The 16,981-nt window shown below is 33.8% G+C and overlaps 2 protein-coding genes across 3 annotated transcripts; one reads left to right on the top strand and one right to left on the bottom strand.

Annotated features, from left to right (window-relative positions):
• The first annotated feature begins 4,717 nt into the window (after window positions 1-4,717).
• Window positions 4,718-6,072, top strand: LOC109812778 (protein VASCULATURE COMPLEXITY AND CONNECTIVITY). The gene is made up of 3 exons (XM_020376827.3): window positions 4,718-4,969; window positions 5,091-5,296; window positions 5,673-6,072. Exons 1-3 carry the CDS (start codon window positions 4,871-4,873, stop codon window positions 5,848-5,850), a joined length of 483 nt encoding a protein of 160 aa, XP_020232416.1. The 5' UTR covers window positions 4,718-4,870; the 3' UTR covers window positions 5,851-6,072.
• Window positions 6,073-9,620: 3,548 nt separating this feature from the next.
• On the bottom strand, window positions 9,621-16,489 carry LOC109812776 (formin-like protein 3). Of its 2 annotated transcripts, XR_014428615.1 has the most exons (8): window positions 15,719-16,489; window positions 13,544-14,306; window positions 12,525-13,038; window positions 12,215-12,411; window positions 11,510-11,745; window positions 10,315-11,261; window positions 10,155-10,240; window positions 9,621-9,880 (listed from the first exon to the last, which is right to left on the bottom strand). XR_014428615.1 is itself a non-coding variant. In XM_020376825.3 (7 exons), exons 1-6 carry the CDS (start codon window positions 15,869-15,871, stop codon window positions 10,359-10,361), a joined length of 2,766 nt encoding a protein of 921 aa, XP_020232414.1. In that variant the 5' UTR covers window positions 15,872-16,489; the 3' UTR covers window positions 9,621-10,240; window positions 10,315-10,358. The 2 variants fall into 2 exon arrangements, 1 of the variants encoding a protein (XP_020232414.1); XM_020376825.3 differs by having other exon boundaries at window positions 9,621-10,240.
• Window positions 16,490-16,981: the final 492 nt, after the last annotated feature.

The following is a 16,981-nucleotide window of genomic DNA, read 5'->3' on the forward strand; positions in this document are numbered from 1 at the left end:
TATATATATATATATATATATATTCTCATACTTTGACAATCCTATCATATAGTACTATTTTATACTATCATTCATATGTGGTTTTGATCCCTATTCATTAAAATTTTTTTACAATTTAAAATTTTTTATGACTAGGGATATTATAGGAAAGAATTTTAATAAGTAGAGATTAAAATATGATACATATGAATAATAACATAAAATAACAACATAATATGATTGTCTAAATATAAATATATAAAAAAATATTTTGTAAAATTTCATATACTGTAAACAAATTTATAACTCTAGTGACCTAATTACATAAATGTAAACAAATTTTTCTTTCTTTTTTCCCTTTTTTTGGGTCAGTTAATATCTTAGAGTACTTTTGTAGGTTTTATTGAGTTTGTGTAAAGGGATTAAATATTTGACAATTTGGGATCTAAGATCGTGTGGTAAAGCATAGTGATGAAGCTCGTCTTTTTATTGAATAAACAAGTAAAATGAGTTAGGTCTTTTGCATCAATCATTTAATGCGCAAAGGACAAAGTGATTGTTGTCAACTATCGATTTACAATTAAGGTTTTTCATAGAGTATATCTACCGAAAACATAATCGTATATTTGTACATTTATTCCAAGATTTCATGGTTACGGGCTCGATGTTGGAAAAAGCCATTCACGCCAAGGTTGATAGTCATTTAAAATTCTGACCTTAAGACACTTTTCACATCAAGATTGATAGTCATTTAAATTCCAACCTTAAGATGCTCTTCACACCAAGATTGATAGTCATTAAAATTTTGACCTTAAGACACTCTTTACGCCAAGGTTTGTAGACATCAAAATTTTGACCTTGAGATGCTTTTCACACAAAGGTTTCTAGTTGCTTAAATTGAATTTGTAGACATAATAACTGGAATGCGGTAGTTTTATTATTGTACAAATAAAAAAATAACTTGCATCAATGACCGATATGAAATCGATACTTACATTATTGGAAAGGAAAAATAGTACTAGAAAAATAAATCAATGAGAAATTCAATAATAGTAGAATTGTAGGTTCATCGCATTTTATGTTTTGGGGACATTTTTCCACTATTAAGTGCTTGAAGCTTGTATGCGCCATTATTGAATGGTTGTTCAACCTAGTAACTCCAATCTATTTTGGGGAAAGTTTGTTTGAGAATTGATATTGTTGAGCCTTTTTTAACACTAGATCCCCTTTCTTGAAAAATCTTGGCAATACTTAAGAGTTGTACTTTCTTTTTGTTCGAATTTTAGCTATTACTTCCTTAATGTATGCTACTTATTGTATTTCCCCGAAAGTGTCTAAGTCAATTTTTATTTCTTCCTCTGAACCTTTATCATCCTCCCTTCTCTCATACTATCTACATAGCACCTCCTAGATACCTTTTCATCAACTACAACCATGCTTACATCGTTTCCCTCTAAAGGATACTTCATTTTAAGATATGGTGTCAACACCATTACCTTTAACTTTTTAAAAAAGGGAAACCAAGCAACATGTTATAAGATGAGGGAGAATTGACGACTAAGTATTTTACTGTGATAGATTTCTTTGAATGACCATCTCTAAAGGTTGTTTTCAATTCCATATAACCCTTTATTTCTACTTCGTCTCTTGTGAAACCCATGAGTACTCCCTCAAATGGTTAAAATCAGTATGACGGAATTGCTAAACCAACAAATGCATCCAAAAATAGTACATTCGTTGAGTTACCTTGGGCTACTAGCACCCTTTTAATGTTTCTGCTCATTATTGTGATACAAATCACCATCAAGTCATCCTCATGGGGAATTACCCCCTATTATCCTCGTTTGAAAATGTATCGGGTTCAATTGGGCAAGCCTCCCACACATTGTCAATAGTAAGAACAAAGTGAGCATACCTCTTTCTTGCTATCGATGTTGAACTGCCACCCACAAATCCTCTTGCAATAGTGTTGAAATCTCCCAACATAGGGTGCTCATGCTTGTCTTTTCTCTAACTAGAGCTCGTTTCCCCTAAGGTCAAATGATATCTACTATCTTGCGGAGTGGTCTACTCTCGCCTTTGGTCTCGTCTCTTAACATAATCCTTCATGTGTCCATTTCTAATAAATTGCTCCATTTGTCTAATAAGAGTGAAACACTCATCTATGTCATGATCGTATACGCAATGAAATTTACATAGCTTCATTTATCCATCTCTAGAATAAGATTTCCTTTTGGCGAAAAACTCAACAACTACGTGACATTCACATTCGATAGGATTTGGCATCGAGAAATGTTCAATGGTGCCAAATTTATTACCTCTCCAAAATTTGAGTTGCCAAATTTGGAGGCACCTTGAAAGTCACAATTTGGCTAGTATTCATTTTTATCCAATTGTTCCTAGCCTTCAAATGTTGGCTTCTAGTAGTAACTTGGTAACTTGCTCCCTCCCTTTTTTTAGTCTCTTTCTTTCAAGCCTCACTCTCTTTCACTTCAATATGACTAGAAACTTTCCCGTGTACTTTTGCCATACTCTCAATTGGTCTATGGACAAGGTATTCTAATAATGTCGTTGACCTAATACCTTTGTTGAATGCCACAACAAACATCTACTCATCTGACTTAGTCACCTTCATAGTGACCTGATTGATTATATTCAGCTACTCTTTTAAAGCCCCCCCTAAAAGTTGGTGTATATCAAGCAAGTCTGCAATTGTTAAAGGTTTTTTCTTGTGTGTCACAAATTGGACAACAAAAAGCCTTGACAAGGCTTTAAAATTGGTTACCAATCTATGTACTAATCAATTAAACCATTTCAACGCATTCGCTATGAATGTACTTATAAACAACTTGGAGTAAGTAGGGTCGAATCCTCTACTAATTAACACGTGGGCACTCGATATGTCATTAGACGTTTGTTAGCATCTTGAGACCCATCAAAAGGCCAGATCCTTGAAACGACCATATGTGTAGCCACCAACTCATGCTCAATGGCCTCTGAAAAGGGTTAAAACACCCTCGATGGTTCTACTCCTTCATCTACATTGCTTTGTTGTAGCGCTCCAATCTAGGCTTGCAATGTCCTTTAAGTTTCCTCTACTCTCTTCCTAAAATCCTCATTCTGGCAGCACATGGGCTCTTGGTCCTCCCGACACCATCATTTTGCTTCCTCCACTCTTATTTGCGCTTCTCCATTACCTCATTGTAAGATTTCTATGATAGCAAAAATTTCCCGCAACATAGGGTCATTATTTATCGCCTCTAGCTCCTTCTTGCACAAATGCTCCGCTTCCTCCATCCTCCTCTTCACTTCCTTGTTCTCTCATAACAATGCCATTATTATAGCCATGATCTCTTGCAACATGGGTTCATTGCTATGGAGATCAATGTCTTTGGCTTCTCTAGTATTTCCATCATCGATACCATTAGAGATATCACTATTACATCCAACTACATTGCTCCTTAGATGCCTCGTCATCATGAACTACTGCTCACGAACGACAACCAAGTTATAGGAAATAATTTTACCTGATTCCCCATGATAGGTGCCAAAACGTCCCGATTATGAGAATGTTACCAAAGAATCCTCAATGAGACCACCACTAAGGAAAACTAGTTACTATCCCAATCTAGAATTTTCAATAAGTGTAACTTGCCTCCCTGGAAAATGTGTCGGTATGTGGAACTGTCACTAAAGAATCCTTAGTGAGATGTCCACTAAGGAAACCTAGTTACTATCCTGACTCAAAACATTCAATGAGTGTAATCTACTTTCCTAGAGCCTACATATATTAGTTTCAAACCTAGACAGGGATCTCTTGATTTTAGCCTTAATCCCATGAATGGTGTCGTGCCTTTAATGTTATTAACGGTCTTTAAATATTAATCATTATGGTTATTATCATAATCATTTTGCAAATCATGAATGTCCAACTAGATTATCTTACATGCCATTAGACAAGTAAATAAAAAATAATTCATTACAGTGTAATATATAGGGGGACAAAGACCATACGAACTAGGTCCAAAATATCGACATTATTCTGACATATCATAAGTATTGAACCCTTGACCCAAGCATAAAAGTGCAAACAGGCTAAATATTGTAATATTCTTTATTGGTATGAATAGTTAATCAAAGAGAGACTAGTATGACACAATTAGTGTCATACTAATCGACTCTAATAATAAAATATTTAATTTTAAAAATGAATATTTAGTGACAATTAAGATAATACAAACAATTTTCTTTTATATATATAATTTTAGTAGCTTGAAGTTAAAAAATTACTTAAAATGGACAGAAATATTTTGTAGTATTTTAGCAACGGCCAACCGATGCTATTTAGTATCAATATCAAGACTGACAATTACTTCCTGACACTATTTTTTTTAGTCCAGAGTTATTTTATCTCAAAAGACAATAATATTTTAAAAATAAATTAACCCGATTATTTATTAGTTATATATGCTAAACCTTGTTAGGAGTAACTTGCGACTAACCGTTCTAGTAAAAGCAATGTGGCTGGTCGTCAAATGTTTGATTGATGCATAATTCAAACTAAATCAATTGCTTTTTCAATTTGCGTGATTAAAAAAATATAACCCTATAGTCAGAGAGTCAAGAAACTCACTCACCTATTCATATTTAAGTAAATGGCTATAGACATAGAATGAGCTGGTTTCTACTATAGCATCTCTGTCAAAGGAATCCAAGAGTGGGGAAAAAGAAGACAATAAAGCAAATTTAAAGTTTGCTCTGTGTGGACAAAAGAAACTTTTTCCTGCCCAATCTCATTCTTGTGCACTTATTTTATTCTTTATATATAATTATACACTCTAGTACATTTATTTCCCTTCTGCTTCTTATCTGCGGAGCACTTCTCCCACAAATGGCTAGAGTAGCAGGAATTTTCCTGTGTCTCCTGATTTTAATCATGGATGTTGCAGCTGGGATTCTTGGCTTCGAGGCTGAAATAGCACAAAACAAGGTATGCTTCAAGCTGTAGCTCTACTTCTGAAGTGAATTTTTTTTAACAAATGTGTACAAAGACAACTTTAATGATGTGAAATCTATGTCAACAATCTCTCATTGTTGTTTTCAACAAACAGGTTAAGCACTTAAAATTGTGGATATTTGAGTGTAGAGAGCCAAGTCATCAAGCCTTCATGTTGGGGTTGGGTGCAGCAGTGCTTTTGGGACTAGCTCATGCTATAGCCAACTTGCTTGGGGGCTGCAATTGCATTTGTTCTCAACAAGAGTTTGAGAAGGCTTCCTCCAATAGACAAATCTCAACAGCTTGCCTTATTTTAACTTGGTAATGTATATATTTTTCTTTTATATACATCAAAAATCTTACATGATTAAAATAATGTATATAAAATGATAATCTCACAATCTTTAACCACAAAATTTAGCTATTAGGTTGAGATTACACGTGAACTTATATATATTATATTTACCATTTTACTATGGCATTGTGCAAACTAAAGAACACTAACATTAAATCATTAGGTTAGTATAGTAGTTAGAATTGAAATAATATACATATAATCTTAAATCTTAAATTCGAAGATTGTTACTTTAATTATAATTTCCACCGATAAAAACAAAGAAAACCAGCATTGATCATTCACTAATTTTATACTTATTTTTTGTTTTTTTTTTCTCCTTTTGATTGTGTTGTTGATCAGGGTTGTGTTGGCCATTGGAATGTCCATGCTGGTGATAGGGACCATGTCAAACAATAGGTCAGATGGATCCTGTGGTTTCTCACACCATCACTTCCTGTCCATTGGTGGGATCTGTTGTTTTGTTCATGGCCTATTCTCTATTGCATATTACGTTTCTGCCACTGCCTCAATGGATTAATTAGTGAGTAAGAAAAGCATCTTAGTGAGTAAGAAAATGCTTTAGTGCTTTTGGAGCTTTCCCAAAATGTTGCTTTGCAAAATGTGTAGAAAGAAGACTTTTCATGCTTCTTGTACTAGAAAAGGGAAACATGAGACCCTTTTTCAGATGACCAAACTACCCTCTCCAATGACTTGTATCATTATCATAGTTTAGTTTATATAATTAAGTTGTTTTTATTTAGCCCATAGGCCATTGCCATTGAATTTGATGTCACACTGCCTTAGATAAATTAATCAGAAATTAGTTAGTTGCTATATGGATTTTTTTTTGAAGCTAGCAGCATAGATCTTTTTAATTCTACTTTTTTATAGAGCTTTAATTTTACTTCTGAAGTTATATTATTTTATTCTTCGTCTTCACAAACTCACAATTCACAATACTAATCCAACAAGTTGTTAAAAAAATCATAAATTAAAATTGTTGTTTTAATTGACATTTATTTTAGGAAAAAAGACGATTCTTTTCCCTGCAATTAATATTAGATATAGGAGACGGGATTCTTGTTTAAAATCCTCTAATTAAAAAAAAAAAAAAAAAAAAAAAACTTCCTCTGAAAATAGTTGGACTTTCCAATTAAAAGCCGCATAAACATGTCTTATAATTTTTTTGGCACCACCATGACGTCGTCTCAGCATAACAACATTGTTTAAGGTCACGATTGGTACAAAGAATCTTTTGTCCCCAATTAAATTACTTTTCTCAACACAAGACTCTTGAGAATAGGATTCTTTATTTTTTTTTTATAAAAAAATTATCATTATTTTTTAAAATAATAATTTTTTCTAGAAATATTAATTTCACACTCAAAATTTTGGAAAATTTGTATTCCTATATACCATAAGAGTATAAGAGAATTACTAAAAAATAATATGACTAAATACTTATTTTGGTCCCTTATAATCTTTTTTTTTTCAATGTAGTCTCACTTTTATTTTTTGTCTCAATTTGGTCCAAAACTAATTAATTGGTTTCAATTTAGTCCCTAATAAATTAATTGGTTTCAATGTGGGACTTTCGTCCAAATTTCTTTAACGGAGTTAACTATTGTATGGGTGGATGCCACGTGGATGCATAGGTGGATGCTACGTAGATGGATGACAATTTTTTGAAAACACCTGAAACCAGAACGGCCCGTTCTGAATCCAGAACTGGCCGTTCTGGTTGCACTTTTATTGTGTTAACTTTGCATCCGGAACGGCCCGTTCCAGGTGCAAAATTAACACACTAAAAGTGCAACCAGAACGGTCCGTTCAGGTTTCAGAACGGACCGTTCTGGTTCCAGACTGCTAAATTATAGTTCACGGTTGTGAATCATGGAAGGAAAAAGACCCAAGGTACAAGGCATTTCAAACACTGAATTTGGTAATATTGTCAATGGAAATTGATAACTTCAATTGCTAAACAGTTAGGCTATACAATGTATTATTAAGGACAATGCAATGTATCACTAAAGGATGAACCACTTACTACCAAATTGACACTATACAGTAAAGGATGAAATGACACTATATTGTCAATGAAATGACACTATAGTAAATGATGAAATGACATTATTAATTATATTTTAATTATGCTGTTATATCTAATATAATAAATATATTAATATTTTTTTTATATTTTATTTTATTGTTTAATTTTTTTATTTTGTGGTAAAATTATTTTCATTTTTAATGAAGAAAAAATTTACTTACTTCAATAGTAAGTCTTGATAGATTTATTCTATTTAATAATTAATGTTCTATATCAAATTTTACTTACTTCAATTGTATTTTATAAAAATAAGTAATTTTAAAATTTTTACCATAAAAAAATATTTTTTAAAATTATTACATTTTTTAATAAAATTAATAAATAATATTCTATTCTCAGTTTTGGAACGGGCCGTTCTGAGGTGTTTTCAAAAAAAATTTCATCCACGTGGCATCCACCTATGCATCTAGGTGGCATCCACGTGGCCAATATTTAACTCCGTTAAAGAAATTTGGACGGAAGTCCCACATTGAAACCAATTAATTTATTTGGGACCAAATTGAAAGCAGTTAATTAGTTTGGGACCAAATTGAGACAAAAAATAAAAACGGGACTACATTGAAACAAAAAAAGATTATAAGGGACCAAAATAGGTATTTAGCCAAATAATATTTATTCTTCATAATCCCATTCCATGATTCTCGATTTGGCCACGATTTCATGGAACTTCTAACAGCAGGTAAGATACCCCTGTTAAATACAATTTGTCAATTAACTGAACTGTTCCAATGGCCTAGAATCATTTTGTTCGTTATTATAAACCGAACAAATAATCGTATATAGAGCAACTCTTATTTAGAAACAAGGAGGAACGGGAAAAGGACAGAGAACAAAATGTTTCATTGGTGCCACTCTTTTAATTTAGATTTTGATAATAAAAATCTAAAAAAGGAAAAAGAAATCAGAGGTGCCACAAACAACTATAGACCCGAATGCCTTTTCTCAGCATGTTTGTTTCTAAACGACATTCATTAATATCACTTATTAGTGACCTTATCTGTATTTTAATTCATTGTTGGCATATTCTTAGCCGAAGTTAACCTTGGTGAGATTCCTCGATCATAGAAAGTTAGAAACCATGGATTCAAATTAGTTCCTTTACTTTACACCAATATTTTCTCTTTATTAAATTGAAATTTGACACCTCGCCCCAAAATTTGTCTTGAGGGCATATTACTCTAATCTCAGTTACTTAAGTCAACTACAATGATTCACATATATTAATATATACACATATATTTTAAAGTTATTAATAATTTAATTAAAATATACTATTTATTTATTATTTAACGATTGTTTGTTATTTAAATGTATTATGTTGAAACTATGATGAATAATAAAATATAAAAAGTAAATATAATGTGGGTTTCATTAAGAAACTTTAATGATTTATTGGTTGAAATTTTTAGAATAAATTAGTTAAAATAAGAAAGATAAAATGACCTATATAATAAGAAATTGTGAAATATTATAAAATATACAGTAAAAAAATTGTTGAGTTACTACGTCATTATGCCATCTTCCATGAGAGATTGAGAGATTCTTATATAGGTTTATTATTAAAGTGAGAATCGATTTTTGTATAATAGGGTGCAATGATATGTCTTTATGTGTGAAATGGATTTTATATATAATAACTCATAAGAACTGAATTCTTGAAGAAAATAGAAAGAAAATGTTCAAAACTTATATAAATTGAATTAATAATTGAAGTTAAATTTTCTTATTAGAACAAAAAAAAATAGAAAAGTTCTTAAATCTTACATGACATTGAAGAATCCATAAAAAAATGGAACTAAAAATATATTCTACTATTTAAATACTTTTAGTAATTGATTTGGTTTGGCTGACATGTCAAGTTTTTAATTAAATAAAGGTGAAATTATTTTGTTTGTCTTATAATTTCATAAACTTTAATTTTATTCACTATAAATAAAAATGTTTAATTTTAATCTCTATATTTATTATTTTTGTCTCTTTATTTCTTACAGTTATATAAACTTCATCTTGTAATCTCTATAAAAGAGGGGGGGGGGGGGGGATAATGACTTAAAAAAGACAAAAATGATATATATGTATAGAAAATAAAATGAAACATTTTTAAACATAAATATAAAATTTATGAAACTAAAAGGTAATTAAATATTAAGTAAATAAATAACAATATATACATGCATACATGCAATGTGACATGTGAATTGATTTCATCAACTATCACTCTTCCTCATTTTTGTTCAAAGTTCCAACACCAACCCAATACAAATAATCAATTAAATCAGTGGGCAGAAAAACAAGACAACAAATTCACATCAGCTACCCCCTTGGCAATCTTGTTGGATTCCAGGTACAACTTAAATAAGAAACTCAAGTTTGAACTTTGAAGAGGAACACCATACTAAACATTCATCACGAGTCCACCCGGAAATGCTTCGATAAAACACGTCCTTCACAAAATCAGCTGCAATTTATATAACAAGCATGAAATTCATTACCAAGTCAGGCTTCTGATTTCTTCAACTTTGCATGCAGCCCCTCTTGCCATATGTGAGAAGTAGTACAACAACAACGACAACATCATGCTTTCTAGTGAAAATCCCACTTACTTAACCACATAATCAATTCACCCATCTCCCTTACCCATCCCTCAAATTGAAAAATACCACCTCAACACCAACAAATCCTTTAACCAGTGTCATTGTTACAATAAACAAAATCTAGATACAGTTACTTACGTGCATGTCCTTCACGTGTATTGTTCTCTTATCACAATTGGACTTGACTCTTGATCAGTTTAACATCCATATTACATCAACCAACTCTGATAAGAGAAGATATTAATATATATATTTATAATACTGTATCTAAGTTTTGTGAAATGAATTGGAAGCATACCATATGCAGATATATGAAAGCAATGGAAGAGAAATAAAAAGTTGTCAATCGTCGTTGTCATCATCTGAGCTAGAGTAGTCCACTCTCCGCTCTGCAATAGCCGGAAACAGCCTTCTATGGAGGTCAGTAGGCTTCTGCGGCGGCGGAGAGTGGTGGCTATGGGCGTCGGGGGAAGAGGCAACGGAAGCAGCATCGGGGTCCTTCTTGCTGATAGTACTGGCAGCCTTTGCCAACTTGATGGTGGTCTCTCTGACCTCCTGGCACACCTTGTCCAATATGATCAAGAAATCACGAACGATGAGAAACAACCTTAAACCCTCGTCCTTCCCCGCGTTCCCGTGGAAATAATCCGCAGTACTCTTCACCAGCGCCATGATCCTCTTCTCCTCCTCCACCAGCCACGTCACCTCCCCCCTCGCCTTCACCACGAAGCTCTCCGCGCTGCTCCGGAACTCGCTCTCCTCCTCGATGTTCTTCATGTCCGTCTTCAGAAACTCCTCGGTCCTCAGCAGGGAGTGCCCTAGCTTCGACACCGCCGTCGTCAGCGCGTCGCCGTCGATCAGTGCCGCCTTCTTCACGTCGCTGAGCTCGTTGCTGAGGCTCGAGACCGTTTGCAGGCCGAGGCTGCGGTATTGTTCTTCGGTGTCCTCCGTGCCCTCGTCGGAGTCGCTTCCCGCGCTGGAGATGCTTCTGCTCGCTCTCTCGGTGGCTCTCTCGGATCGCACGGCGCGGATTCCCTCCGAGCGGATGATCTCCTGCACCACGAAGTGGAGGAGGGTGGTCTTGCCGTCGGTTCCTTTCACGTCCGACAGCTTCAGGAGGGTGTCCAGGCGGAAGGCTTGTGCGCCACCGCGGTACGTTCCGGAGTTCATGCGGTTGCCGGTTTTCAGAACTGCTTCTAGGAGTTTTAGAAATAGACGGCTTTTTCTCAGCTCGTTGCTCGCAACCTGCATGCCATTCACATGCATTAACTAGATGTGACATATACACTGTTGATATAATATGTTAATTATTAACATGATATATTAATTATACAAACTATTAGAGTAATATACATACGATGAGAAATATTAGTTGTTAACATGATATTGATGTAAACATAAAAGAAGTAGGGAATTATGTGTGAGCATGGATTCTTTTATTAGTCGAGAAGTTTGTCTAAATAAAACCTTATTCAATGGAGCTTCGATCTAACCTCTAATGTGGCAAAGGAGTCCTTAATGCTTTGGAACTCTTCTTGAAGGATAAACATGAACATGAGACATTCAAGACGTTTGAAAGCGAATGGAATGTCAACCAACACTTTGAGAAACCTCTCTGCTGGTCCTAGTTCATGTAGTTGTCCTGTGAATAGCCTAAGCTTCAGTTCCTCTTCTTGTGTAGGTGCCATCTTCAACAACGTCTGGATGAGCTCCACAGGAATCTCGTTACCTGGTTCAAAAACAAATCATGAACACCCTTATGAATCTAACTTCAACATGTGAGTTCTGACACATTCATTGAATAATTATCATAGATTCGTGGTAAAATTATATCATGTCCTAAGAGCATATTAATGAATGTGCAGAGTATGTCAAAGTTATTGGTATCATGATCATGTACATGTCAAATGAACGGCTTATAATGTTAATGACCTTAAAGTGACACATGACCTTAAAATTAGAGGATATAGTAATCTTGGGAATAAACTAATTTGTCAGGAATATCAACAATATGCAAAAGAAAAATACCAATCTGAATATGAAATAGGCTCACATTTTCAATAGAAACGAATAATAACCAGACACTTAAACCCAATTAATAATTAATTGGAGCTAGTCAACTAAACTATTGTCACTAGTCACAGTTGTCACTTGCCCTTTCATATTAGCCATTCCCTAAGAGAAAAAGAGAAAGTTACCTTCTGTAAGAGCATCAACGACTTCTGCTGTAGTCACATTCAGCGCTCTCAAAAGAATTGATAAGTTCTGTGCTTTTCTAGGGTCAATAATCTGAATATAATGCACTGACGTATCTAAAGATGGTGAATCTTTTTTGCGTTCATTCTTGTTCTGGTTGGTGCAGCCAAATAAAGACTCCATCATTTCCTCGTTGATCCTGAGAAGTTGTTACAAAGATAAATCACTGCAAGTTATATCTTACTGGTGAATATGTTCTACTTTGCAAATTCAATGAAATTTTTGGTCTTTGACAAGAGTTAATGTTCTTACACGAATGATCCTGAACTGATCTCATGCCACACCATTGATTGGCCTGGCTTTGCATTAACCTTATCCCAAAAAAATGGCTTTAGTTTTGGTTTTGGAGCAGCATCATTTTCACTTGAACTTCCTTCTTTAGCATGGAGTGGTCCTTGTTTCTTACCTGCCAATGGTTTGGGAGGAGCGGGTGGAGGATGAGCTCCTCCTCTTGGAGGTGGCGGCGCACGAGGAGCAGGAGGCGGTGGCGCCCGTGGAGCCAGTGGTGGTGGTGGTGGTGGTGGTCCAGGGGGTGGAGGGGCAGCTTCTCCATTAGCAGGCTCTGGTGCTTGTCCTACAGCTTCTGATACTGTTGTCTTATCAAGTGAGACATTGTTATCTTCACCCTTATCTCCACCCTTGTTTCCACCCTTGTTTCCATCCTTATTTTCAAACTTCACGGACCAATTTCTAACATTAGAAGGGGTTTTATCATTGTCAGATTCTTCCATGTCAGCATCTCCCAATCGAACAATCTTCTTTGAACCTGAAGAAAAAAAATTAACATGATGGAACCATAGATTGAAGGACCAAGTGTTATGTTTCACAGTCACATGCAACTAGATAATCACACGCAGAACATGGCACTTGAGCTGTTTTAAGAGCCTAGAATTTAAGACTTCAAAGAAGAATTGATTATTCATTGGTTCATCGTATAAAAGAATATGTTCAAAAATGTGGTAGCTTAAGAATTCATTGATTATTCCTATGGTTGATTGTATAAAGGAGGAATGAGAGACATTTAATCAAGAAGAAAGTAAAAAAAAAAAAGATAAATTATGTGGCTAAAGATGTAAATTCAAGTCTTTAAGAAATTGATGTAGCAATTTAAGAGTTACTCATCAAGTTTAATATTTTTTTAACACCATCATCTAATCACAAATTGTTATGTACATTAATTTTGTTCATTTTTATGATAACTACTTTATAAGTTATACTTATCATGATTTTTGATTAATAGTGTAAAACTTTTAATCAAAACTGTAACTTACCACCAGAATAATCATTTGAGGTTAACACGAGCAAAGGGCGGTCTTCTCTGTCACCTTTGTTCTTTCTGGCCTCTCGACAGCAGAGGACCAAGGCTATCAAGACTATAAATCCTGATACAGCGGCAGCTATCATAATTGATTGCTTCTTTTTGTCATCATTGTTTGGTGATGAATGAACAGTTTGCTTCGTTTTGCCATCATCGTTGGGTGGTGAAGGAACAGGAGAATATACTTTAGGTCGAGAACTTTTAGGAGGAGCACGAGGTGGTGGTGGTGGAAATGGCACAAACATATCTGGAGGGAGTAAATCCAGACCTTTGGAAGGAGTTGGTGATGGTGGAGAATTAGATGGTGTTGGACCATGATTTGGTGTTGGTGATGGTTGAGAATTGGATTGTGCTGGACCATGATTTGGTGTTGGTGATTCAGCATTAGAAGGAGTTGGTGCCATTTGATCATGTGGTGAATCAGCAATCAAATTTCTCCCATGACCACTTTCCAGCCCCAAGGTTGATTCAGAGTCCTTTGTCAACAAATATCTAGAGCTACCTTTTTCTGAAACAGGAGCAGGAGTGGTACTCATTCTTATGCAGTCCAAAGTTTTTCTTTTTATATGGAGAGGCAGAGACTTTTTTTCTCTATGTATGCTGTTTTTTTTAGTTTTCACGTCACTGCTCCCTTCCAGCTGATGCAAGTCAATATATTTGGCATCATTGATCCTCTCTATCAATTCTTTCCTACACTGTTTCCATTCATTTTCTACCTGTATCAAGCAAATAAGAGAGTAGCACCATTCAGTATAGTAAGAAAGATTGACTATTATGTTCCATAATTCCTTGTGTCCAGATGCTATAAACTTTACAAAGCCATATATAGTTTCACTTCAAATTTTATATTATCTATCACTCATGATTTGTCCAAAAAGTAAAGTAACATATAGAGGCATGTTATTTTGTTTAATGAATGTATTGACAACAAAGACAATACCATTATCGTAAACATGATTGGATTTGGATCATCTTGCATATTTAGTTTTCGTAGTAAAATAAAATTATATAAACATTCTCATTTCATTTTTACGGTTTTTGAGATATCAGCTACAGCCTATACAATAACGATGAACTTAAAGTGCTTTATTTCTTGTAAAAGTTAACTTTCCAATTTCCATATGAAGTAGCCAGATGTCCATGCAGAGGCAAAATTGTGGTATTTAACAAATTTGAATATTTTGAATTAGAATATGACCTTATACTCCTAACATCATTTACTGAAATATATAACCACAAGCTGAGATTGAGGTGCCCTTTAACCAGAAACATGCATGCACACTTTTCTTAAAATATCGCAGAGTGATACTTTTGTGAAATACTTTTATTTAGTCATGCAATTCAAGTGAATGGATTTCTTAGTTCTTGAACCTGATCGGTGTATTTGTTGTCTTCCTTCTTGAAAAATAAAGATGGAAAGCCTCGATATATGCTTTCATAAACAGTAACATAGTAATAGGTAATTAAAGCAGGTTTAACAAAATTCACAATGAAGTGATCATGGACCCTGTGTTGGATATACAAACAGGTAGTTCGCATGCCCGATTCAGATTAATATAGTTTAAGATCTAGAAGCAGGGGAAGTTCAGCATAGCCACAATACGAAAACACATAGAATTATCAACCAGAAACATGATCAATAATTAGAATTTGTTTATATACAAGCTTATAAAGGTTTTTGCTGAAAAACACTTTAATTTTTATTAAAAAAAACTTTTAAAAGACCTTTTAAATCTGTATTCAAGCATATACTTAACCAATTATCATCAAACTAAGCAAGAACATGACAAGCTAATTCAAAATAACAAAACTTAGATACAACTCTTTATATATATTTTGATGCTATATTTCAATTAAAATTGAAGTTTTATCCGAGAATATGTATAATAAAGCTTTGCAATAAAGATTAGCATAAGTTGCAATGGCAATGCTCCAATTTTGATTGAAAATCATCCCTAAAAACCATTAAGGAACTACATCTAAATTTTTCGATTCAAAACCACAATTTTGGTAACAAATTAAAAAGGGACATTAAATATATATTCAGAATAGAAAGAAGAATATCCTCGTGAACAAACTGAAAACCATCTGAGAAATTCCAAAGAAGAAGGGACAAAAGTACTGATACCTTTATTCCATGCACATAAATGGATGATGATAAAGCTCCACCATCTCTAAAATGCTCCTCTTCTTTCCCCTCTTTCCCCTCTGAGCCCCCTTGGGCCAACGCACAAAGGAGAATGACATAAACAACAGCATAACTGGGTCTCGTCAATTCCATTATAACTTCCAACTTCACCAACCCAAACGCACAATTCTCGTCTCATCTCTCATTGAATTTGAAAATTCCTCCAAAGTCTAAATCTAATTCCAGAAAGAGAGACACACAAAACAGGTCTTGCACCTTGTCAAAGAGCCTCTATGTATAGCTTCCAAATAAATGAATAATAAATATATCACCAATATTGATGATATCCAAACTTCGCTGATCGCTCAAATTTTTCACAACCCCACGAAGGGACGTGACAATATAATCAGAGAGAACGAGAATATGTCAAAATTCAATGAAGCTGAACAATGGGTTGATATTTGATAAGATACATATACGTATATATATAATGCAACGTTGTGGAAGAACCAATCAAATGAACGTTACGTACTTGAGAGCACAACTCAATTCATGCAAGTGTTGAAAATCTACGTTGAGATTTTTTTCTTTTTTTTCTTTTTTGCGTTTTTTTTTGAAATGTTATTGAATTGTAATACCAGTACAAGAATTTGCTCCGCTGGGAATTTTGATCATTGGAAGGTTTTTTCTTGTGCTGGGTGGGAGGGGGCGTCAGAGGAGAGAGAAAGACAACGATGCATAGAAAGTCCTAATAGGGACGTGGGGAGAACATTGTGGGACACCCATGAACCATAATGTCATGTCTAGGATCAACGTTTTTTCACTAATCTGTTATTAAAATCTGGTTCAACTAATTTTAATTTCTTTGCTAAAATATTTATGACTATGAATCAATTTTTATAGAGACTTAAAACATATGTTATAATTTTAAGTAGTTATAGTTATTACAAAAATTAACAATGTATGATTAACTATAATTAGAAGGTTGTTAAACATTTTAGTTAGATTTTTATGAAAATGGGTCAGGTTCATCTCCGCATAAACATTTCTGTTTTAAAAAGAATTGACTGCATGTGAGATAATTCTAACTAATATTTTAAATGTTTATTATATATAATTAAAATTTGAAATAAGTTATGTGTATAAATAATATTATATTTAAATATATAAATTATATATAAAATATGAATAAATAGATATTTTTAAATATTTATTAATTTTAAAATTTATAATGAATAACTTATATTGTAACACAAAATTATT

The sequence above is a fragment of the Cajanus cajan genome, chromosome 8 (assembly GCF_000230855.2).
Source record: "Cajanus cajan strain Asha chromosome 8, NIPB_CcT2T_4, whole genome shotgun sequence".
NCBI classification, from domain to species: domain Eukaryota; kingdom Viridiplantae; phylum Streptophyta; class Magnoliopsida; order Fabales; family Fabaceae; genus Cajanus; species Cajanus cajan.

Excerpts from the sequence above, each read along its gene's own strand:
- LOC109812778 (XM_020376827.3), top strand. The coding sequence starts at position 4,871 with ATGGCTAGAGTAGCAGGAATTTTCCTGTGTCTCCTGATTTTAATCATG. Across the intron at positions 4,970-5,090 it reads CTGAAATAGCACAAAACAAG|GTTAAGCACTTAAAATTGTG; the intron begins GTATGCTTCAAG and ends TTCAACAAACAG. Across the intron at positions 5,297-5,672 it reads GCTTGCCTTATTTTAACTTG|GGTTGTGTTGGCCATTGGAA; the intron begins GTAATGTATATA and ends GTTGTTGATCAG.
- LOC109812776 (XM_020376825.3), bottom strand. The coding sequence starts at position 15,871 with ATGGAATTGACGAGACCCAGTTATGCTGTTGTTTATGTCATTCTCCTT. Across the intron at positions 14,307-15,718 it reads TTTATGTGCATGGAATAAAG|GTAGAAAATGAATGGAAACA; the intron begins GTATCAGTACTT and ends TGCTTGATACAG. Across the intron at positions 13,039-13,543 it reads CTCAAATGATTATTCTGGTG|GTTCAAAGAAGATTGTTCGA; the intron begins GTAAGTTACAGT and ends TTTTTTCTTCAG.